Source organism: Pogoniulus pusillus, chromosome 21 (assembly GCF_015220805.1).
Source record: "Pogoniulus pusillus isolate bPogPus1 chromosome 21, bPogPus1.pri, whole genome shotgun sequence".
Lineage (NCBI taxonomy): Eukaryota > Metazoa > Chordata > Aves > Piciformes > Lybiidae > Pogoniulus > Pogoniulus pusillus.
This window is the reverse complement of record NC_087284.1, coordinates 10,359,836-10,384,830: the sequence shown is the minus strand read 5'-3', so window position 1 is coordinate 10,384,830 and position 24,995 is coordinate 10,359,836. Positions and strand designations below refer to the sequence as shown.

Below are 24,995 nucleotides of genomic sequence, written 5' to 3'. Positions count from 1 at the left end.
AAGAATTTCAATGCGAACTGAAACCAGAAGATTTCAGAGTCCTACTTCTGAACCCAGTCATGGCTGAGTCACATCCTGCCTTACCTGACATTGCACAAATAATCTAGAGAAAAAGGTGTGATGTGACTTCTCTCTGGCAATTTCGAGGAGCAGGCTGGTTGCTGGCATGCATTTCTCAACGTGTGGTACAGCAAAAGACTTGTCTGTAGAACTGTCAGCAAAGGCTGATGCAGAACAAAGGCTGCAGAGGCATTAATCTGGGATAATGATGGACAAGAGGTGGCAGGAAGACCTGAGAGGATTTCAGCCTTGTAACTTGTGACAGTTTTTACTGGAAAGCCAGGAGCACAAGTCTGACGAGTTCCCAAATGAGCCTGGATCGTTTGGCAAGTATTTAAGCCCAGTATTAATGGCAGCAAGACAAAGGAAAAGAGGAAGATCTATATCAGGCATTTCTGTTTGTTTTATTTAACTTCTATATATCCAAATATTTGACTGTAACTGTGTGAGTACACAGCACTCTGTGCTGTTTGTATCTGAGTTAGTAAGTTACTGATACACGGCAACAGGAACTAACAGGAGTGAAGCATTGTATCCCACAGCAACTGCAAATGCAAAGAAATGTTTGGCTCAATATGACCTGCTGGACTGTCTGCTAGGGTTGGAACTGGGACAGTTACTATGAGCAGCATTTGGGAGGCTCTTCTTGTTTAACAGTTTTTGGGAGAAGTGGCATTTAAGAAGAAAAGTCATAGATCATTTCACGTGGAAGAGACCTTTAGGATCAAGCCCAACTATTACAGGATCACAGAATGTGAGGGCTTGGAAAGGACCTCCATAGATCATCCAGTCCAAATTCCTGCTAGAGCAGAACCATAGAATCTAGTACAGATCACACAGGAAAGCATCCAGAGATATCTTGAAAGTCTCCAGAGAAGGAGACTCCACAACCTCTCTGGGGAGCCTGTTCCAGTGCTCCATGACTCTTACCATAAAGAAGTTTTTCCTCATGTTGAGGTGGCACTTCCTGTGCTGTAGTTCATACCCAGGGCACAATGGAGAAGAGTCTTACCCTTCCCTTTGACCCCCAGCCTTCAGTTATTTAGAAATATTGATTAGATTCCCTCTCAGTCTTCTCTTCACCAGATCAAAAAGCCCACAGGTCCTTCAGCCTCTCCTCATAGGGCAGTGCCTCAGCTCATTAATCATCTTTGTAGCCCTCCATTGGATTCTTTTGTATAGTTCATTGTCTTTCCTGAACTGAGGAGTCCAGAACTGAATGGAATATCCCAGGTGAGGTCTCACCAGGACAGAGTAGAGGAGGAGAATCTCCCTTGATCTGCTGGCCACACTCCTCTTAATGCACCCCAGGATCCCATTGGCCTTCTTGGCCACCAGGGCACATTGCTGTCTCATGGATAGCTGTTGTCCACCAGGATTCCCAGGTCCTTCTTCTTGGGCTTCTTTCTAGCGGATCATCTCCCAACCTGTACCGCTGCAGTTTATTGTTCCTTCCCAGGTGCAGGACTCTGCACTTGTCTTTGTTGAACCTCATTAGGTCCATCTTTGCCCAGCTCTCAATCTGTCCAAGTGTGGCTGAATGGCTGCACAGCCTTCAGGTGTGTCAGCCAAGCCTCCCAGTTTGGCTCCACCTCACCAGTGTTCTGGAGGCGTCTCCAAAATCCTCCTGAAAGCCAAGATTTACCTTTCTTGATTCATATATTAAAATAAGGACACAAAAAGGAAAAACAAAAAACTCCCAAAGTGGAGGTATTTTTGGCATGCTTTCACAGAATCCCAGAAACACTCAGGTTGGACAAAAAGGTCAGAATCACCAAGTGCAGCCATTATCCCCACTCTACAAGATTCACCCTAAACCATATCCCCAGGCACCACATCCAAATGACTTTTAAACACATCCAGGTTTGGTGACTCCACCACCTCCCTGGGCAGCCCATTCCATCCAGTCTGACCATTCTTGCTGGAAATTTTTTTCCCTAATAGCTAATCTAAACCTACCCATTCCATCTTGATGGCTCTTAGAAAAAAAAAAACCTGGGCAGAACTCTGTCTTTTTCACATTAAAAGTCACCTTTGTGTTGCTTTATGATGAGGCTGGTGAAACACCAGCTCAAAGTTGTCTGAAGAGGTGGTAGAAGCACCCTATTCCTGGAAACATTTCAGGTCATGTTGGATGGGGCTTTCAGCAACCTGTTCTAGCTGAAGAAGTCTCTGCGTACTGCAGGGACTAGATGACCTTTAAAGGTCCCTTCCAATCCAAACTATTCTATGATCAATAATTTCAGACCTTTCATTTATGAACTGAGCAGTCAACTCTAATGCTGTTGTAGCATCTAGTTTCAGGATGGGAAATTTTACTTAAGGATCTCCTCTTCCTTTGCTGGAGCTCCTTGTTCCCTGGCTCTTCTGGTGCAGCTGTGTGCAGCACCAATGAAGTGGTTCAAGGTAAATAATAAAAAAGGAAAGTGTTTTGGGGACAGATATTTTTAACCTGGCTTAGACTGACAGTAATATCAGCTCAATGAGACTGCAGCAAGCTGCAGCTCAGGGACAGGAATGAATGGCTAGAGAGTAGAAGGGGGCAGAAAGCAGAAGCATATTAAGCTGCCTCGTCACCAAGAGGACATGCTATGGGATTGCTCCTTGACTCTTCTCTCAGTTAATAATGGAAGTCGTGCAGAGAGTCTCATTTTTGCAGCCACTTCATTGGTTAGAAATGCAGGAATTTGCCTAAAGTCGTGTTTGACTATTCTGTGTCTCTCAACATCTTGAGATGGCTGGCTTTTGTATGGAATAAATGAAACATCTCTAGCATTTCAGAGGGAGATTTGGCTCAACCATTTGAATCTTGGTGTCAGAATTCCAATTGTTGCTTTTCTGGCCGGAACAAAGAAACTTCACACCTAGTCGCGGTGGCTGAGAATGCCCAGTTTAAAACATGCCAGGTAAGATTTTCCTGCTGTTAATGATTGAAAACTAGTGGAGACCACTAGAGTCTCTATGTCATTTGGATATGTGTCTTATCAGCTAAGTAGGTCTTAACAAGTAAGCTTCAGCTCTGATTGCTGATTAGTCAAAACGTCTTTATCTAATGGTATTGCTAATTTGTAGTATGCAAACATCTCTGTTGAGTCCCTCTCTACTTTGTATCATTTTCTCATTTATAGACTTGATAACCTCAGTTTTCCTTCATTTATACTTGATGATTGTCTCTCATTAACAAACACCTGACCAAGGAATTAATTCAAGAGAATTGAACCACATGCTTGGCTACAGACTGGGGAAAAAAAACCTGGAAAAGCTGGCAGCCCATGGCTTGGCAATGTACACCCTTCACTGGGTTAAAAACTGGCTGGATGACCAGACACAGAGAGGGGTTGTGAATGGTGCCACATCCTGTTGGTGTCCAGTGACCAGTGGTGTCCCTCAGGGATCAGTACTTGGTCCAATTCTATTCAACATCTTTATTGATGACCTGAACAAGGAGGTGCAGTAATTTTGCAGATGACAACAGGTTGGGGAGATAGGAAGATGCTGTATAGGAATCTGGGTAGACAGGCTCAATGAGTTGAGGCCAATGGTATGGGATTCAACAGGATCAAGTGCAGGGTCCTACACTTTGGCAGCAATAACCCCATGCAGCGATGCAGACTGCAGGATGAGTGGCTGGAGAGCAGCCTCATTGAGAGCGACCTGGGAGTGCTGGGTGACAGCTGAACGTGAGGCAGCAGCATGCCCAGGTGGCATGGAAGGCCAGTGGCATCCTGGCCTGTATCAGGAATAGTGTGGCCAGCAGAACCAGGGAGATCCTTCTGCCTCTGTGCTTGCTGCTGGTGAGGTCTCACCTTGAACACTGTGTGCAGCTCTGGGCACCTCACTTCAAGAAAGATATCGAGGTGCTGAAGCAGGTTCAGAGGAGAGCAACAAGACTGGGGAGGGGGCTGTAGGGAAAATTGTTTGAAGAGTGGCTGAGAGAGCTGGGGGTGTTCAGCTTGGAGAAGAGGAGACTTAGAGGAGACCTTATCATGCTCTACAACTACCTGAAGGGAATTTGTAGTAAGGTGGGGGTCAGGCTTTTCTCTCAGCAACTATTGACAGGACAAGAGGGCATGGCCTGAAGCTGTGCCAGGAGAAGTTTAGATTAGGAAGCACTTCCTCATGGAACAGATGATTAGGCACTGGAATGGACTGCTCAGGAAGGTGGTGGAGTCACCACCTCTGGAGGCCTTTACAATAAGGTTGGAAGGTTGGATGTGGCACTTGGTGGCATGGTTTAGTTGATGATGTGGTGCTAGGTTGTAGGCTGGACTCAATGATCTCAGAGCTCTTTTCTGGCCTTGGTAACTCTGTGCTTCTGTGAATATATTGCTATATATTCGTATGTTGATTATTTAGGCAAAGTCAGTTGGTATCTTGAGCAAGTAAGGAGCAGTAATGTGACTATATAAACAAATGGCTTGTCATGCTGACACGTGTATGACACTAATCCAGGAACACACGCCAGAGGCAAGTGAAATAGGTTTTGAACGACTAGAGAGATTCCTTCTGGGATTGCTCATACGGTTTGATTTCTGTCTCTTTGACTGAAAGAAACCTCAGTTGATCTCTTAACAGCAGTATTGATATCTGACATGGTATGTATCTGAAAAATAATCATGTTTATGAGTCTCACTCTCTTGAATGAGCATTCAATGTATCCTTGCCTATTTCTTCTTTAGTTCAGAGATTATCATGAAACAGTAGAGACTGAAAGGGACCCCTGGGGATCATCTAGACAATCTTCCTTTCTAAAGCACATTTGTTTTAGAATGCTATCAAAATTCTGTCTTTTCAATCCCAAAGTCTGTTAATTGTAAATCAGATTCCCTGGTCAGGCAACCATCCTCTGCTACCTCAACTCTACCTTCATTTAAGAGGGCAGTGGGGGAAAGGGCTCTACAACCACTTTCAAATTAAAGCCATCCCTCCCCACCCAGATTGGATCAAAACACAGGACATATTCTAAGATTACATGGGAAGAGCTGCTAATAACTGCAAACTACAACGCAAAGCAGTGTGGAAGCATATGAAACACGCAGAGAATTCCATCAAGCCCAAACAGTGTCCAATCAGGTGACCCAGGATTGTGTCCAGGCAGATTTGGAATGTCTCCAGAAAAGGAGACTCCACAACATCTCTGGGCAGGCTGGCTCAGTGCTCTGTAACCCACAAAGTGAAGTTGTTCCTCGTGTTCAGATAGAACTTCCTGTGTTCCAGTTCCTCTTGCCTCTTATCATGCCCCTAGGCACCACTGAAAAGAGTTTGGTCCCATGTTCTTGGCCTTTGCCCTTTAGATATTGATAAACACTGATAAGATCCCCTCTGTCTTCTCTCCTTTGGGCTAAACAGCCCCAGGTCTTTCCCTGTCAGATATGCTCCTGTCCTCTCATCTTAGTGGCCCCTGTTGGACTCTCTCCAGTAGTTTGCTGTTTGCCTTGAACTAGGGAGCCCAGAACTGTTTGGATTTTCTTTGCATTAGTTCTGGAAGTCAGAGAACGAATAGTAGAAGTTCATGAGGAAGTGCTAGCATCTATGGCTAATGCAGACAGTCACAAAATTAACTATTTATTACCTGAAAATAAGTTAGGGAGGAAACTCTGACACACTTATTTTTAAAAATTGGAGCTCAAAATGTTCCCAGACAAAATACATTTCATTTGCTAACATGTTTGCTGATGGTAAAGAGGTTTTACTCATGTAGATTTTTATTGCCCTTTGTGTATGGTACACTCTTATATTGTAAGGTTTTCTCGCACAAGGAAAATAATTCAGTGGTGTTTTCTCTAAAGCACATATATTATTTTGCAAGGTTTCATACAGAGATTGTTACTTCTGGCATGCTGCTGTAATGTGGAGACACTGTTAATTAAGAATTCCAAGTCATGAAAGTGGTTTGTAATGAAAAGATTTTTTTTCCCTGGGTAGGGATAGGGATGTGGATTAGAGGAGAGAAGTCAAGAGTGACAGTGCTGAGGTCCTTGATACAATGATGTTATCATAGAATCCACCAGGTTGGAAGAGACCTCCAAGATCATCCAGTCCAACCTAGCACCCAGCCCTAGCCAGTCAACTGGACCATGGCACTAAGTGCCTCATCCAGGCTTTTCTTCAACACCTCCAGGGATGGTGACTCCACCACCTCCCTGGGCAGCCCATTCCAATGCCAATCACTCTCTCTGGCAAGAACTTCCTCCTAACATCCAGGCTATACTTCCCCCAGCACAACTTGAGACTGTGTCCCCTTGTTCTATTGCTGGTTGCCTGGCAGAAGGGACCAACCTCCACTTGGCTACAACCTCCCTTCAGGTAGTTGTAGACAGCAATGAGATCATCCCTGAGCCTCCTCTTCACTAGGCTAAACAACCCCAGCTCCCTCAGCCTCTCTGTTGGATCCAGAGAGGTCAGAAGAAATCCACCATGGTTGGTAGAGTCACAGAGGGAATGTGGAGTATTTTTGGGCTTGTTTTATGAGGGAAAAACAAGGGAAAAAGATATTTAAGCTTGACTGTGACCAATGAAACCCCTTTTTCTTACTGTGCTCTGTCCCTTCGTGCTGCTGCCTGCTATCACTTATCAACAGTGCACAACCGTGCCAAAGAAAAGACTAGCAGGCAAAACTAGAAGCTCATCCCACTGGGGAAAGCTTTTTTGTCCAGGCTGGAGCTGACTTTGCTCTTCTTTCAGCACTGAACTATCAGGTGATGATCGCTTAAAATTTGAGCACTGTCAAACTTGAGCTCTATGCCTTCATTGGAACATGATGGTTCATTAAGACAGGCTCTGAAGCTGCATGATGGGTGCATACAGCATTATCTATTTGATGGGAGATAGGATTATCAGAATGGTGCCACAGAAACTTTAATTTGGCATTTGCCACTTCCACAGGCACTGCTGGCATGATGCAGTGTGCTGCTTTGGGCTGAAATAGACTTGGGAGTTACTATGAAGTGATTTGAAGGGCTAAGATTTGGATTTGTGATGCAAGTGTTGATAGCATGGAGGATGAGCTCATTACTGCTAAACAGTGCTCACACAGTCAAGGCCTTTTCTACTCCTCACACCAGCCTAGCACTGAGCAGGCTTTAAGAGTACAAGAAGTCAGAAGAGGCTAAAGTTGGGACAGCTGACCAAAGGGATATTTCACACCATACAGTGTTATGCTCAGCAATAGAACTGAGTGAGAAGTGTAGATAAAGGTTGGCTGGGGCTGCCTTGGCTTGAGGTCTGGCTGGGTATTGAGCAGTTGGTGGTGATCAGTTGTTTCTGTTTATATCAATTTCATTCCTTGGGTGTTTTTTAGTTTCTTGTTTGGCTTTCTTTCTCTTTTTTTTTTTAATTGTTTTTATGTTTTGTTGTTATGATTTTTTTTTGTCTTAAAAAAACCCTAAGCTGTTTTTATGTCAGGCTATGAGTTTTACACTTTAATCCTTTCAGTTCTCTCCCCCATTCCACTGGAGAGGGAGTGAGTGAGCAGCTGAGTGATGCTTAGCTGCCTACTGAGGTTTATCAATGGAAAAATCATTTACCTATCTACCTTTCCAAGCACGGAGAAAAGGGTTAGGAGTATTATAACCTACCAAGCAAAATAATTGGATGAGAGCTTAATTTTAAATGTGTTGATGATCTTTCTAAAAGCTTATTTCCAGTCAAATATTTTTAAATTAAAAAAAAAAAAAAAAGAAAAAGGAGAAAGGGTAGAAAGAATCTGAGATTTCTTTGAAGGACCCCCCCCCAAAATTGGTGATTAACAAAGGATAAGCACAGTGCTTGTGGCTTCAAAGGTCAGTCCTGCTGAATTTAAGTGACTGATGGATTCTCTTCACCAGAGGTGCAATTTTCCCCTGAAGAAATACTTCTTAAAGACCAGTGCTGGCTAGCTGGTATTTATGAGAGAGTCCAAAGGGAATTACAAGTAGGTTGTTGGGGTTATCATTTACTCACTGGTTTCTGCCAATATTGTAGCACAGAGGTCCCACAGCACTTCTTCTTAGCATGTGATAAATGGTTGTGCCAGGTGAAGGTGATAAAGGAGTGAGGGCAGCCACTGTGATGACAGACTGTTGCTTTGCTACTCCTCTGCTGAACCCGCTGTTTCTCTGCCAGCAGTCCCCAGCACCTTAGCTGTGCCCAGCACTGCCCTCCTTGGCCTGTGATAACATGCCTGAGTGTTTGGGAGTGCTTCAGGGAGGAAATGGGTAGAGGGCATTTTGTCTTCTGCATGCCAGCATGGCAAAAGCAGCATGTTATATGTCTCTGTTTGTAAGACCTTTACTCTATACCAACTCTTCACAGGGGCCAAGTGATTTCTAGTGGCTCATATGGCACAAATTACCAACTAAGGTGAGAAAGAAGTATCTCATCTTGCTCCAGTGGAGAGGAGTTTTATCTCTTCCAGATCTGTGGCTGGTGACAAGAACCTGTCAATACAGTTGTGGTGGTGCTATCGGAGCTATTTGTGTTCTATCTCTCACTAAATTCCTCCACCTTTGGATCAAAAATAGGTTGTTTTTGTTATGTAGAGCTATTCAGATGTATTACACATTTAATGTGCTTTCTTTACTTATTCCTTTTGTGAATAAAAGATCATAATTTTGGGGGGAAATAGAGGGGAAATCAAAGTATTCAGTTGAAGAACTTCTAAGTGGTTATTTTGCTTTGTTATTTTACTACAAATGTACTTAAACACAGCTGAAGCCCACACCTAAACCATACAAAATATTACATCAGTGGGGTATAAAACAACATAGCAGCTGGGATCTGAATTAAGGTTTGTGTTGGTGTTCTGACTGACAGAAACACCACATACTTTGTTTTTGCTGTACTGTCAGGGCTGCAAGCCAGTTTAATGCTAATGATTCAGCTGTTCTCCAGTTAAAGAAAATAGGATGATGAGGTTAAGTCAGGCCATAGCTGACATCAGTTAGTGCAGTGTTGAATGTGTTGCCTGTTAGGTACTAAAAAATAGGAACAGCAATGTATAGCACCTTCATTCAAAAGACACACTAAAGCATCCCCAACCAAAACAAGCAAAAACATTCCCAGAAAAAAAACAACAAAACAAATGAAAGCAAGTTCCTGAACTCTAAGAAAGTAATTGTTGAGGAACTAATGTTATTGGGATCTCCTTTGAACTCTTTGTGGTTCTTCGTCTTTGCTTTCCTGATTTGTTCAATCACATCCTCTATAATGAAATTCCAAGACTCTATAATGAAGTTCCAAGAATGATGCATTAACGTTTGGCTTTGAAAGACTTTAGTGCTGCATCTTTGGCTCCGCTTCAATGAGCAGATGTTGACTGTGGAGGAAGTCTTGCATGTTTATCATTGCTTCCTACTGGCAGCTTCTTGCATTGCTGCTTTTAAAAGGAAAGAAGACATTTCTACCTTTTGTTGTCTTTGGTTCACATAGGTTATACTTTTACTGGTCTCATCTGAGTCTGGTCTCTTCTGCTGGTCTCTTCTCACAGGAGGGTAGTGATAGAACAAGAGAGAATGGCCTCAAGCGGTTACTGGGTGCATTTAGACTAGATATTATGAATTTTTTTTCCCAGCAAGAGTGTTCAGGCATGGGAATGGGCTGCCCAGGGGGGTAGTTGACTCACCAAACCTGGATGTGTTTACAAGTCGTTCGGATGTGATGCTTGGGGATATGGTTTAGAGTTCACCTTGTAGAGTAGGAATATCAGTTGGACTTGGTGATCCTGAGGGGCTTTTCCAACCTGAGTGTTTCTGTGAGTCATAACAAGGAATGTGCCATGTCATTTGGCTCAAATGTAGTATCATTCAGTGGACATGCAAGCATATTAGAGCAGCAACTGGAGAAGTGATGAAGACAGTACTGTGTCCTGGGAAACCATCCCCCAGATGTTGGAATTGGAATTCTGGGGTTGTTTTCTGAGACATATGATGACAACATATGTGACCTGAGCCTACTTGCATGATCTTAGAGGGATTTATTTTCAATACCATGGAGGACAGAGGAGTTTGGGCATAGTTTCTGTGACAGCCATGGGCTACAGGCAGGAGTGTTTGTACAGCACTGGCTGCAGAAGGAGCAGGAGTTGCTGGAATCATAGCCCCCAGCATCACTGCAGCGGCCTTGACACACCAAAAAGGGCACTGAAATCCAGGAGCGATGGCAAAGGTCAGCAGACTCTCAGCATCAGCAAAAGCTGGGCCAAAGCTCAGCCCTTCATTCATTATTGAGCAACCAGAGTGACAATGCAGCCTTTTTCAACTGAGAATATGTGGCCTCCACCACTGTCCATTGTATTGATTTCAATGAAACTTAAGTATGTGCTTAGAATTCAGCACTTCTTTGCCCCATGCCCTCAGGAGAGAGAGTTTCCTCAACTGGGGCTAAACATGTACTTTGTAAGGGGCATTTGAACCAGAAGGTCAGTTAAGCTTCTGAAGGGTTTATGAAGGGATATTTTCAGTTGTTCAAAGTCTTGTTTTGGTTTATTTACTCTGCAAAATAATCTGAAGATGTCTGTAGAAATGCATGAGAGAAAAGCTGGTCAAGGAAGAAGTTTGCTGTTCATTACTGGTCAGGTCCTGTGACTGTAGGTCAGACTGAGACGGTTTGAATGAGTACTTTTTTCCCATATAGAGAGAAAAGTAGCTGCTATAAAATACAGGCTTTTTCTTATTCCTGAGATGAAAAATAACTTGTAAAGTTGTTGTATATTTGCTTAATGCTTACAACCTCAGAGTAGAGGATGATCTGCATGTTTCTGATAGAAATCCCAGCACAGAGAATGATGCATGAGTGGGACCTACCTAAATGTTGCATCACAGGAGCATTCCTAAGCCTAGTAGCTTTGGTATTGTAATCTTCAAATGTGATGTACTCCACAGCAAATAGCATCATTTTAGCAGCTACTGTCTGAGGGTAGGAATTGTCTCCTTCTGGGCTAGTTCTGTTCAAAAAGCACATCTTTCTTGGTGCTACTCCATCTGAGTTCAAACTATGTTTCTCTTGTGTGGTTTTTAGCAATGTTCACAATGTGATCTGATGCAAAATTGCTTGCAAAAAGAAAAAGTCAAGGTAGAGCACTATGTCTTCCCTTTACTCTTTGGTATGGCAGGAGCAGAGATTGCAGCAAGAGAAGACTTCCCCCCACCCCTCCCCATTCTGGCAGGTTTCTAGGTCGGTGCTCTGCAGGTCTGTGTAGTAAATCCAATGATATTAGACTGTACAGACTGAAAAATCAGATGTGCTCCTTTTCCTTTGTTGCAGGAGAAAGCGTTTTCTGCTGCAGGTCTGAGAAAGGGCAGGCTGGATGGAGAGAGAGGTAAGTGAAGGAAACCCACACTTTAAAAGAGAAAAATTAAAGGAGCTATTCCTAGCATTGCTATTTCATAATATTATTTGTAGTGTAACAGGAGGGAAGCGAGCAGACGTGTAGGCTCCTTGGTATCATTGACAAGTCAAGGGGATGATTAACGAGAGCACCAGACAATGTAATGGTAGGAGAAGGCCCACAGAAGTTAAACAAAAGTGCCTTCAGAATTTAGAGAATTCCCATGATCCATAGTAGGACCTCATTGTGCTTGTCTACTGTTTCTATTTTTGATTAGATTTATAAACACAGCACCACATATTTTCATGTGGCTCCTAGCCCCGGGGCAGAGCGAGATTGACTGCGCTGCAACTGTGAGGCTTGTGAATTTCGGGCAAGGGATGGAGTGAAATAAGTAGTGTAATTGTTTTTGTGGAGTGACCGTGGGACCTCCTCTGTTCTGAATTACACATGGTTCAACCCTTTGACCTAACCAACCTCAGCAATGCCTGGTAGATCTCCTAAAGCTGTGCTGAAAGGTCCTATCAGTGACATGTTGGAACATTATCTGTCATGTGAGATGTGTGCCAACAACCATATTAAACTACATTAATTACTAGTGAGGCCATGTTTGTGACAATCTCAACTTCATTTAACCCATCACCATGTTAGTTATTGTTTAAACAGGAAGTACAAATGAGGACAATTTGATATCAAAATGCAGCCCCAATGTTTGCTTTTAGTAAAAAGTATGTTTTACTTCATTTCATTGCCTTTTTTTCCCCTTAGCATTTTTGTTTCTGTCATCAGCTCTGTAGCTTGAGTTTTTTGGAGGGCTTTTCTGTTTTAAGAGCAAGCAAGAGGATGACAAATTGTTAACATCTAAGCTAATATGTTGCTTCTTTCAATGCAATTGTAAATGATAACACTGTTGACTGCAAGCACCATGCCTCTTTTCTAGCAAGAAGCAGATGTGCTAAGGTAGTTCATGGAAAGCTGAAAGGTCACATTTGGGTTATTTGCTTGATGTACACCTTCACCACTTGACAGTTCACCAAGGGTGTCTCTGTATTTCAGTGAACACATCTGGATCAGAAGTCCAGTATGCATTTCTGTTTAATTCTCATTACAGTGAGAATCTGCTCATAGGCCTGACCATTTAGGTAAACAAAGCAGATTGTGAGCCCACAAAAGATAGCCCAGGCTGTAGAAATTTTAAAGGATTCTTTGCACGTGGTCATTTTTATAAGGAATTCTGAATTTTGTAAGGAAAGTGGCAAAAGATCTTCTCTTTGTTCCTGCATGTGCAATGTAAAGGTTCAATCACAACTAGTTGTGCCAGGTGTAGTATTATAAAATTATTATTTTGGTTGGAAGAGACCTTTATGATCTAATCCACAGCACTGCCAGGTCCACTGCAGAGCCATATCCCTCAGCATCTCATCTGCTTGTCTTTTAAATCCCCCTAGTGACAGGGACTCCACTACTTCCCTGAGCAGGCTGTTCCAGAGCTTGACAACCTTTTTGAGGAATAAATTTTGCCTACTAGCCAACCTAAACCTCCCCTGGCACATCTTGAGGCTGTTTCCTCTGGTCCTTTTGCTTGTTACTTGGAAGAGGAGACCAACGCCCACCTTGCTTCAACCTCCTTTCAGAAACTTGGGCCTATTTTTCTCCAGGCTGAAAAGCTTCAGCTCCTTCACCTGCTCTTCAAAAGACTTATTCTCTAGACACTTCATGAGCTTCATTTCCCTTGTTTGGGCCTCCTTGAGCAACTCCATAGGGGACCCAAAACTGAACTCCACATTCAAGATGTGACACCTCTTGTAGTGAGGGGCCCAAAACTGAACTCCATATGCAAGATGTGGCCTCTCCAGTGCCAAGAACACTGTAACAATCACTCCCTCAGTCCTGCTGGCCATACTATTCCTGAGACAAGTCACAATACTGTTAGTCTTCTTGGTCACCTGGGTGGCTCATCTTCAGCTGGATGTTAACCAGTTGCCCCAGGTCCTTTTCCACTGGGCAGCTTTCCAGCCACTCTTCCCCAAGTCTGTAGCATTGCACAGGGGTTATTTTGATCTAAGTATAGGAACTAGCACTTGTCATTGCTGACCCTCTCTCCCGGGTTAAGATCCAAACAGTGGCTGAGTTCCACCAGTCCAGAAGTGAAAGAAACACAAAAAGCTCTGCGGGTTGAGATAAGGAGAGTTTAATGGGGTAACAAAATGTGCAGCACCTGAGAAAGCAGAATGAAAAGTAGAAGCAAAGCCACCAGTAAATCCTCAAGCCTTCAGGTGGCAAGCCAGAAGAGCCCCAACGCTGCCCCCAACCCACCAACCTGGAAGCTGGAAGAAAGTCTCTAGTCTGAATTCCAAACCTTGCCATCTTTACGTATGAAGCTGGCATGACATCAGCACGGTATTGAACAACACTGGCTGGTTCAACTAGTTGAACCCATGACCCCCTCATACCACTGGCCCTGGCTTATTGATCTGGCCTGGCCAGATCCTTTCACCTTTCACTAAGATGCTCTTTTTCAACAAGAATTTTCCTTGAGCCTCATTCTCCAGCCAGAACAGGCTTAAACAAAGAGGGCATTTATTTATTTACTTGCTGCAGCGTCAGCTAAAAAAATATGTTTGACCCTACTAAGTGTCATTCTCATTAGCAATGAAGAGTTTGCTCTCTGCAAAATCTAACATGGAATGCTTAATGCAGACAGGTGCAAATTGCAAGCTGTTTCTCTTTGGCTGCCATCCCTTAAACAGACACAGTACTAATAGGCCAGGAGAAAGGAAAAAGTTCCAGCTCCAGCTGCATCAAGGAAAGCCTTAACAGGGACTTAGCAGCTGGTTCCAAGAATTAAATGCTGTAAATACCAACCAGCATGTTTGTGTGAGTGCATGTGCATTCACAGAGGAATATGCTTTTAGTAAGGCTCCATCCCTTTTTATGTGAGAGGATCATTCTTTGAAAGCTGTGCTCTGCTTTATGTTGAAAGGCTAATGTTCTCACTGAAGTGAATGAGAACAGAAGCCAACATACCTGTTCCTGCTTACCATCATTACACTCCTTAGAGCATTTCAGATATTATTAGGTTCTTGGAGCCCTACCAGATTGATAACATTTCCAGCTACTTCTCTTTTGGCTGGAATCAAACAAGGCCCCAAAGGAAAAAAAACAACATAACACCACAAATCAAAAACAAAACAAAAAACCTAAACCCAAACCAAAACAACCAACCCACAAATAAAACCATGGATGAATCTGCTGAGCTAGTTTGCTGATGTTAGAAACAGTTGTTCACATTAGGAATACCTAATTTAATTTCATGAAAGAGACATAACATGCCAGTATGTGTATGAATCTAAGGTATGCATTTCCTAAAAGGAACTAAAACTCTGTCATTCCAAACTTGCTCTTCTTTTTGACTTCCAGCTTGCGTAGGGACTGCTGTCTGGAAGCAGTAACTTTAACTTTAACTCTAAGGCTGCTGATGAGGTCTGTCTGTGTGATCTTCGTAAGCAGATAAGGGTAGGGAGACAGCTCAGAGCAGAGCTTGTTTACAGCAGGACAGAAGAAAACAGCTAGACACAAATGAGGGCTGACGGTTTCATGAAGCACAATTGGTTGATCACAGATTCAATATGACTGCCCTGAACTGAGCGATGATCCGTACAGTATGCAAAATTCACTTTCTTGCTGGTCTGTGCCCACCAGCCTTCCAGCAGCTTTCCCAGAGCCCCTCAGCCACGGCTTTGAGTGGAACCAGAGCTGAACGCAGCATTGTTGTACCCAATTCCTTTTGACAACAATCACATTCTTTTAAAAACTTCATAGGTTTTAGTTGTCACTGGTTATAAATGAGGGTTTTTTTCCCTTGCCGTTGCTGCAGCCGCTGCTGCTGTGGTTGCCGTGCTCGCTGCTCTCCCACAGACCCCGGTACAGAGAGTTCTGGTCTGCCTGGTTTTGCTTTGTTTTGGTTGGTATCGGAAGGCAGGCGGTGCGCTTTAACGTTGACAGTATGCAAAAAGACATTTAAAGGTCTAGATAATATTTTGAATGGCATCATGATTAGTCTGCACTGTGTTCAGATACTTCTGACTCTCCTTGTCTTTGCCGTAATGCAAGAAACTTGAAGGAGAGGGAAAAAAAAGCAATAAAAAATGTTAAAAGGCAAGATTTTCCCCCCCTTATTCTTCATCAGCTCTGGTGGAGCTTTGAGATTGGATGAATTAGCAGCAGCAGCATCACTCTTTAGACTTGACTTTGCAAGCAATGGACGTCCCCCTTCGGTGTGCTGGTTGTGGATGAGCAGGTCTGACACGTGTTGTTTGTGGATGCGAGTTAGACCACCTTCACCACAGGTGTAAACCAGCACAGCCTTTTTATTACTTGAGGCTCTGTGTAACTTTGTTTTTCTGCAGGAGAGCCTTTTTTTAGCTTTTGTTTTTGGATCCCAGTCTATAATTAGAATGATGGCTTTCTGTACGGATAGGCGTTCATGTGCGCTCCTCTAGGCATGTTCACACAGCTGGACTTTTCCTGCACCCATGCAAAGTCATCACTGAAAGAGTTTCATTTAACGTGCTGTTGGAAACCTAACTTTCCCAGGTACTGATTAAAGAACGATTGCTTTAGACATACATTTGCATAAATACATAAATTAACTAGTAGTGAGTAATGATAAAATGAATAGAAAGTGCCACTGAATAATTTCCTGCCTATTCTTTGATGAGAAGGCAAGGTATCATAAGGGTAAGAGGGGCTGGGGAAGGAAGCCTAAAATTAGGAGGGGGGAGAAAAAAAGAGGAGAGTGTAATTTACACTAGTTAAAAGTGCTCATGTGTAAAAGAGAGAATGATGAGGAAATTGGCTGGAGATGGGTATGAAAGGAAAATGTCTTCTAATTTCCTCTGAAGCACAAAGTGACAAGAAAATGTGTTGATTACACAAAGACCACCACTGAAATACTCAGTTATCTTTAGAAGTAACCCTGGAAGAATTCCTCTATGCTGTTGAAAATCAGATGTTTCTTTGAGTCTAAAAATTAGAACTTCTGAAAAGCATCTTTTCCAAACCCAATCATATGAAGGGACAAGGGGATAATTGCTTTTGAAGTTCTGCAGAAGTAAGTAGGAGTCACAAGCCTGTTACATCAGTTACTTAATAATGCTAATTTGTGTTTGAGTAAAGTGTCAAAGAACATAGTCTGTCGTGTCTCTGGAGGAAGAAAATCATCCCAAAAATTGGTGCTGAGGATATTGAATACTGAAAAAATACACCAAACCAAAAATTAACCAACCAAAACCAAATGATCAAACTAAACCAACCAAACAACAACTCCTCCCTCAAACAACCAGAAAAAAACCCCACCGCTAAAAGTAAAACCAACCAACCAGCCTGCTCATGCACATCCCCCTGGTCCAAAGCATCAGAACCCACTAGGCATCTTTATTCCCTCTGCCTTGCTGTGAAAGCAGCATATGCATTTTACATTTAACAACTGAAAGTTGGCTATGGCCATTGCAATGGTTTTTGCTAGGGAAATCTGCCATGCAGATGGAATATATGGGACATAATGCATATCATCCTAATTCCATCAGAGTTCTGCCTCTATGCTGATTTACACCAGGTGAAAATCTGTCCCAGATTTTTTTTTTGGTCTAAGTATTGTTTTCTTTAGTTGGTAACATGAAGTTGGAGGTTTTGTGTGGTGATCATGTGCAGCAGTAGTAAGAATAATTACCACCCAGCAGTGTTACAGATAGTGTTGGAATCTTTAAAACTGACTCAATAAAAATCTGATGGAATGCTACAACGCTTTAATATTGCAAAAGAGACATAATTCTGAAGATATTAACTGAGAGAAAATACATTTTCCAGACTCCTTATTTTTTTTTTTTCAGCTGGGGAAAAACTCGACAGTAGGGTGAATTTCTGAACCTATTGAACTCCTGTCAGAATTATCATTGACTTCAGTTGTGCTGCATGTGGCTTGTAGGAGTTATATCTGGCTTAGCATTTGTGTATCGTAGCTTTCAGAATGTCTCTGGTCATTTTTACACATGTTTATCTTTTAGTAGGGTAGTAGAGGATGCCTACTCTCTTCAGAAAAGTGTATTTGTGTGTGCCTATATGCATATATCTGTATGTAAGGCTATTAATATCTATATGAATCTGTCAGTGATATGGTTGATTTACTTTTGACAGATTTATTGATCTTGTCTGCTGCAAAAGCTGTTGGTTTTGTTGCTTGGTTTTTTTTTTTAAACTGGAAATTAACACCCACAATCAAATGGAAAAGATGTATGATGTAAAGATTGTAATTTTTTCAATGATTCTAGTAATTAATCCTTTTGTGTTGACAGTTTCCAGGAGTGGTCTTTATCACTGGACCAACTGCCTTGAAAAAATAATGCTGTTTTCAGAAAGTGTCGTGGTGACATTTGAAAACAAATGAGTCTGGACTGGTTTTTCTTCCTTTAGTTTTGACTTTCATTAATATTCCCAGATGTGTTTTGTTTTAGGTAATCTTTGACTGTTAGTGTCTGTAACAGGCATCTGTAGCCACACATGAGCCCATGTGTGACTCTCATGCTCATGCTACTCAAGCTATTCTACAAAGGCAATGTTTTGCACTTGGCCCTTCCTAATGGTAGGAACATGGCCATATATTTTGCTGAGTCTTGCTTCCTCACGTGAATTAAGATGTTAGAGGTTAGGTCTTCCAAGATGTCCTGTTGTTTGTTTTCACTGCTAATGGCTGCTAACATCTCTCTAACATCAAATTAAAACTAACTTTTCATTGCTGTAATGAGTTGTGCGTTCCTTCTTCTCCAGACCACGATCTCTCGGATTGTGACATCTTTCTGGAAATCATTTCAGGGTTATTTTTGTTTTATTACCTCGTATGAAAGGGTAGAGATCATTCATTTTTAGCTGCCCTGTGATGAGCAAATACGCTGGTTATATAAGTGGACCTAGAAAATAAGAGAACAGGGGAAGTCTGTCTATAAATATGCTGCATAGCCAAACTTTCCTAAATGAAGTGCTGCAATTCTGCAAGTGAAATAAAGCAATTGCTGCAGAATGTACACTGTAAGGACAAGCCTTATAATGCTCTTCATTTGTTGAGGTTTCTTTGCATTAATTAAAATTAAGGGCTAAAAAACCCAAAGTATTTTAATGTGACCTTCATTTGGCATTTGTTTTAACTTTTCTTCTCCTATTTTATTTAATTCTTCCACTTCTGTTGTTCAATTAGTGTTTGACCCCTTTAGCAGAGATGTAAATTAAATGACATTTCAATGCCATCCCATATTTAAAATACTGTGTTAGTTGTGGATCATAAAGGATGATCTTCGTTCTTTAGCTAATTTATTCATTTAACAATTTCCCTCCAGAAGTTCCAGCAGAAGGCTCTGAAGCAAACTAAGCAGAAGAAATCCAAGTCGGCTGAATTTCTGATGGGTGAGCCTTGCTTGATGAGTTATTGCTCATAATTTGTGTAAGGATTAATTAACTAATTACAGACAAATGGCTGGGGGCGAAATTTTGCTCTTGCTTGTCAGGGTGCAATTTGTAATTATTTTAATCATTTATTCTTTTTTTTTTTTTTTTTTTTGAGTTAATTTTAACCTAATTCTGTTTTGGCGACATTTGAGGACGATACACTTGAGTCTTACAGCAAAGGAATTACTAGAAGGAATTTTCTGCTTGTCATTGAAATACACTTTGCTATAATGTGTTCTTCTGACCTCCTTGCTTTCTATAGTGAAAGAAGAGAGGGCAGCAACAGAAGGCATTGAAAATCCAGCTTTTAACATCAGCAGCACAGATCTTTCAGCATATCAGCCTTCAGAAGAGAAAGTTATTAAACATGACAAGCCAGCTAGCACCCTTGCAGCTCACCAACAAAAACTCAGGCTGCAAGCCCATGCTGAACCAAGAGGTGAGACATCAAACCTGATTAGCCTCAAACACAGTGACAGCAGTTGTGCTCCCCATCCAACCTGCGTGCTCCATGACCTGTACTGGGCGTTCCCACCCTGATGTGTCCAAATGGGCACCTGTGCAAACCCTTGATGAGAAACCCAAAATACTGCCAGAAACTTTGACTGTCTAAATATTTAGAGACCTGGGTTCCATCTCTATGCTCAGGTCACCTCCCTGTAGTGGGACTCCCCACCAGCAAGGAGTGGAAACACGCATAAAGAGCATGTTCTTGTAGCAGCACTTCCCCATCATTTGGATTTTGGAGGCACTGCAGCCAGTCCAAGCACACAGATGCTGCTCCCTCATATTGAGCAGTTCTAAACAGCTTAGAGATCCATGATTGATTGTTGTCCTTAGGTCTCCCATATGCCCTAAGTCAATCAGCATCTTGCCTCTGCTTCATCTTTCATTTTAGTTAGTTATTTATTTTAAAAGCTGGTGTTGCTTAGATGCTTAGAGCACAGAATCCTTGTTTGTTCAGCTTGTACAGGGGACCAATCCTGACTTTTGAGCTCAGATTTGACACAGAACCCGAAAGAGTCACTGCCTCAGGAAGAAATTTCTATTTATTTATGTTTATTCAAAGAACTTGGAGATCTTAAATGTCTTTTCCAGCCTAAATGATTCTATGGCCTTCTGATATCACATTTCCTGTTATTGAGGTTTGATATCTTTTATTGTATCTTTTAATTACTCAATTTAAATTGTCATTACTACTGTGTATTATGACACATTGTTATTTTCACCTGGCAAGGCATCTTGTGAGCTGTATAAGAAAAAAATCTTTGGCCAAGATTTAACATAAAAGCAAAAATGCCTGAAGTCAGCCTCAAAATCTTCCTTAACTACCCATAACAATGTACCTCCTTGGACTGTGTGGTCTCACAGCATTGCTATAGGTATAGAATATAGATATAGAATCAACCAGGTTGGTTCAGGTGGATTATATGTGTTCATGAATATGCAAACGTGCATCCAAGCCCTGAGACCTCCCAAGGCACCCAAGTAACTGCCATGACTTTGAGAAGTCTCCATCACCCAGTATTTCCCGTTAAACTCAAGCAGCAATGCTGCTCACTGCCAGCCCAGACATCTGAGTGGGTAAGTGTAGGCTGGTGTGCAGAAATTCAGGCATTTGCTTTTGGAATGCTGGACCTTGTTGTGCTAAGATTTTTATCCTTAAAGGACTGGAGGGCCTGTGGCTCCTAATGGCCCCTTGCAAAATTAGGTTTGGCTTTCCATTTAGCCTTCATGTGACTGTGCGGTGCAGCGCGGAGCAGGAATTCTTCGTCTTGCCTTTGCAGCCTGTCAGAGCAGTGATTAAGCAGACAAAGGGATTGATTGTTTTTTAATGAAATAGTCTATCTGGCAAAAAATGAAGTCGGGCTCGCTGGAGACTATCCATGTTTTCTGTCGCCTCTTCAGAAATTCATGAATAGTTCCCTCAAGAAAACAACACATTTGTTTTTTAAAGCCTGAAATGTGTTTTAAAACATTTTGATTTTTCATTCTAAGTAGCATTTTGTTCAAAACCTCTGACTGAACACAATCTTTGTGAAAGGAGCAGGAATTGTTACATCTTGCCTGGAATGCCATGCCTCAATACACTAAAGGTTTCTGTAACGGGAGGGGAAATCTTGCCGAGAGTTGGGAAATTTTTGTTTCCCAACACTGCTTCTCCCTCCTCAACCTTCTGTCATCCATTTAACCAAAGGATCTGATTTTCACGTAGCTCTGCCTCTAAGTCATGCAGCTATTAAAAAAATAATCATCCATTTATACCGTTATAAAAAAGTCTAGATTGGAAGAGACCTCTAGAGATCATCTGGTCCAACCTTGCATTAAATTATTCTTAGTCTAAATTACATCAGTACTTGTCTGGCAGTCACAGAGGCCAGTTCAAATTTATCAAGGGCTGCTAATAAAACAACAGCTTCCAATCTCTCCCGAAACCTGGGACAAAATTGAACCGAACCTTCTGGTACCTCACAGGCTAATTTTTTCTATTCCCAAGTGTGATGGTTTGGGTGTTACCCACCCCCCCACACTTTGTAAATCCCCCCAGACTAGACTCAGCCAGCTCTGGAAATTGAATGAAGCTTATATTTACAGTTTAGCACAATATGCCAGCAGATATTTACAATATATATACAGTTATATACAGAAATATACAAGTTAAAAGGCAATACAGAAACACAACAGCCCTCCCAGAAACCTGAGTCCCCAGGATGGGCTCCCAAATGCCTTTCCACCTTCCCCACCCCTCTCTTTACCTTACCCCAGATGCTGCCTTGTGCCCAAGGAAGAATGGAAGGTTGGCCAGGGAGGTTAGGAAACAGGTGGATTAATCAGGTTGGGTTAGAGAGAAAAAATGCAGCCCACAACCCAGACAGAAAGTGACTCCCTTATCTATGTTTGGATTCTTGCTCTTATACCTCTCAGCAAGCCTATGAGTGAAGTAGACATCATCATTGTTTCCCTTTCACAGCCTGTAATCTAGTTTGTCTCACCAAAACATTCTAGCTAGCTTCAAACTAGCACACCAAGTGTAACAGTATTTCATCAAAGAGGGCAAGGGAAAAGCCAACTGCATAGGTAAACACAGTATTGTGTGAATCTAGTAGTGTAGGAATAGCTGTATTTCACATTCCTTGCTAAAGACTAGGTCTCCAGGCAGCTTACTCCTTCATGAGGAAATCTGTTGTGGTTTGGAACCTGCAGAGCCCAAGCAATCAGTTCCTCAAGCATTCCTTTCTTTGCTTTACGCCGTGTTCATAGCTTCTTTATCCAGCTGCTGCCACTTCATCTCCTAGCAAGAATATATGTGGTGTTGAAAACTGCTGCCACCCTCCAGAGCAGAGCATGGCTGCATCTCCTTGGCTCTCAGGAGCCATTGTGCAGTTCACAAGAGAGTCTTTCAGAGCAAAAATGTTCTTGACCTGCCGCCCAGCTCTTGCACCTCACACTGGAAGCTATTTCTCTAGGAGGGAGTGCTCACAGCCACCAACATAGGTGGTTGGCTCAAACTTCACCATGCCACTAAGATGACCTTCCTTTCTTCAGTTCATGGCAGGCTTCCTTACCTCCAGGAAAACACCTGCCAAGTTCAACAGACATATCCTTTACAAAACAAATACATTTTAGGCCACTCCACTACTCACTTTCGCTTTTCGTCCTCAGATGCCAACAAAAGTACTCTTGGGGTTTCCTCACTCCACAACTGTTGGGTGCTTTTCCAGCTCTTAGCCCCCAGGCTTAGGCTTGGCTTGTCAATTCTAACACTCGGTGTTAAACTACAATTTAAAACCAGTTATAACCTTGAGCACAATTATTTAATCACAGCGTTTAGCAGATTACAAGTTGAAAACACTATATAAACATCAGGCTGGATTTTCAGGCTGTGTGCACTTGAAGGCAGGGCATGGAGATGGCATTGCCTTTCCATTATCTTTCCACCCATCGCCCGTGTCTTTAATGGCAGCAAATAATAGCTACAGGGGTTGCTATCGTTTCCTCCATCTTGCAACAGTCTCACAGCCTGTTACTCTGTCAGCAATTGCTGGAGGGAAGTGTTCTCTAGAAAAACCTCCACCTACTTTTGAGATGGCTTCTGACACACTTCCATCCTAAGGATACTGAAGAGTGAATAATCAGCTGTCTGTTTGAGACTGCCTTAAAAGCCACTCCTGGAATTTGGCTCTGCCTGCTCAGGAGGGTGTTCTGCAGAGTGTGCATCATTCAGATGAAATGAGCAGTGCAGAGGTCCATGATTTTGCAACTTGCCTGCCCCCAAACAGCTTATTTCACAGGTAGATTTGCCCTAAGTTGACCTTTTTGTTTTCTTTCCTTGGATAACAGAACAGTTCCTGAAGAGGAGAGTTTGTGAAATGATTCTTGGGTTTAACTGATTAAATCTCTTCAATAGTTTCTTGGTTTGTTTTTTAAGAGACTTTTGCAATTTCCAGAATGGATTAGTGGGGATTGTTTTGGTGATGTGACTTGAAGTGCAAAGCTCCTGCATATTTTGTTTGTGGGGAAACTAAGGCAGAGCATAAGGCCTTATCTTCAATCTGTGGGCCTGTGATGGCAATAGAAATAAAACCTCTGATTTGGGCTGGATAATTTTCAGTGGTCCCAGTGAACAGATGAAGGGCAATGAGCACAAATTGCAATACAGGAGGTTCCATCTGAACACGAAGTAAAATTTCTTTTCTGTGAGGATGATGGAGCACTGGACCAGGCTGCCAGAGAGACCTACCTGGACATGATCCTGATACTTTAGGTGAACTTGCTAAGGAGGGGTTGGACTGGATGATCTTCAGAGGTCCCCTCCAATCCCTACTGTTCTATCTGATTCCTGGTTTGTTGCTTGCTTTCTTACACTATTTTGTGTCTCATACTATTTTGTGTCCCACGAGGTATAAAACACCATTCTTTTTGTAGTAATCAGTAGACTGTTGACCAGGAGGAGCCCACTGGGTAAATCTTTCTACTGCACACTTCTCTTCCCATCTTTGTTGTAGGTTAGGGATTCACTGTTTTATCATAGAGAAGACATGAGCCTTGGACAGAGTCACTCAGAAATGGGTAAAGAACTGGCTGGAGGGCTGGGCCCAGAGAGTGGTGGTGAATGGTGCCACATCCAGTTGGCAGACAGTCACTAGTGGTGTCCCCCAAGGATCAGTGCTGGGCCCAGTCCTGTTCAATATCTTTATTGATGATCTGGATGAGGGGATTGAGTCCAGCATCAGTAAGCTTGCAGATGACACCAAGCTGAGAGCAGGTGTTGATCTGTTGGAGGGTAGAAGAGCCCTGCAGAGGGACCTAAACAGGCTGGATGGGTGGGCAGAGGGCAATGGGATGAGATTTAACAAGGCCAAGTGCAGGGTTCTGCACTTTGACCACAACAACCCCAAGCAGTGCTGCAGGCTGGGGACAGAGTGGCTGGGGACAGAGTGGCTGGGGAGCAGCCAGGCAGAAAGAGACCTGGGGATTCTGTTTGATAGTAGGCTGAAGATGAGCCTCCTGGCCTGTATTGGAAACAATGTGACCAGCAGGACGAGGGAGGTTACTCTTCCCCTGTACTCAGCACTGGTCAGGCCACACCTTGAGTGCTGTGTCCAGTTCTGGGCTCCTCAGTTCAAGAGTGATGTTGACATACTGGAATGTGTCCAGAGAAGGGCGACAAAGCTGGTGAGAGGCATGGAGCACAGCCCTGTGAGGAGAGGCTGAGGGAGCTGGGGTTGTTTAGCCTGGAGAAGAGGAGGCTCAGGGCAGATCTCATTGCTGTCTACAACTACCTGAAGGGAGGCTGTAGCCAGATGTGGGTCGGTCTCTTCTGCCAGGCAAGCAGCAACAGAACAAAGGGACACAGTCTCAAGTTGTGCTGGGGGAGGTCTAGGCTGGATGTTAGGAGGAAGTTTTTGACAGAGATAGTGTTTGGCATTGGAATGGGCTGCCCAGGGAGGTGGTGGAGTCACCTTCCCTGAAGGTGTCAAGAAAGGACTGGATGAGACACTTAGTGTTATCTGTATTATCCCTATATAAGGAGACTGCATTCCCATCAGCTCCCTCTTGGCTTGGCTCTGGGCATCTTCACAGGATCATAGGGTGTCGGGGGTTGGAAGAGGCCTCCATAGATGATCAAGTT

At 42.8% G+C, this 24,995-nt stretch overlaps 1 protein-coding gene across 16 annotated transcripts in view; it reads left to right on the top strand.

The window, feature by feature from the left end:
• The window catches only part of LOC135184794 (uncharacterized), a 616,367-nt gene that overhangs the window by 193,205 nt on the left and 398,167 nt on the right, over positions 1-24,995 (top strand). For 13 of the 16 annotated variants that reach the window (XM_064160870.1, XM_064160872.1, XM_064160878.1 and 10 more), the window contains 2 exons: positions 18,754-18,820; positions 19,125-19,301. In XM_064160870.1, the coding sequence (XP_064016940.1) occupies positions 18,754-18,820; positions 19,125-19,301 (244 nt within the window). Of the gene's footprint in view, positions 1-11,301; positions 11,357-18,753; positions 18,821-19,124; positions 19,302-24,995 lie in introns of all 16 variants that reach the window. The other 3 variants (XM_064160882.1, XM_064160883.1, XM_064160881.1) reach the window with 2 other exon arrangements.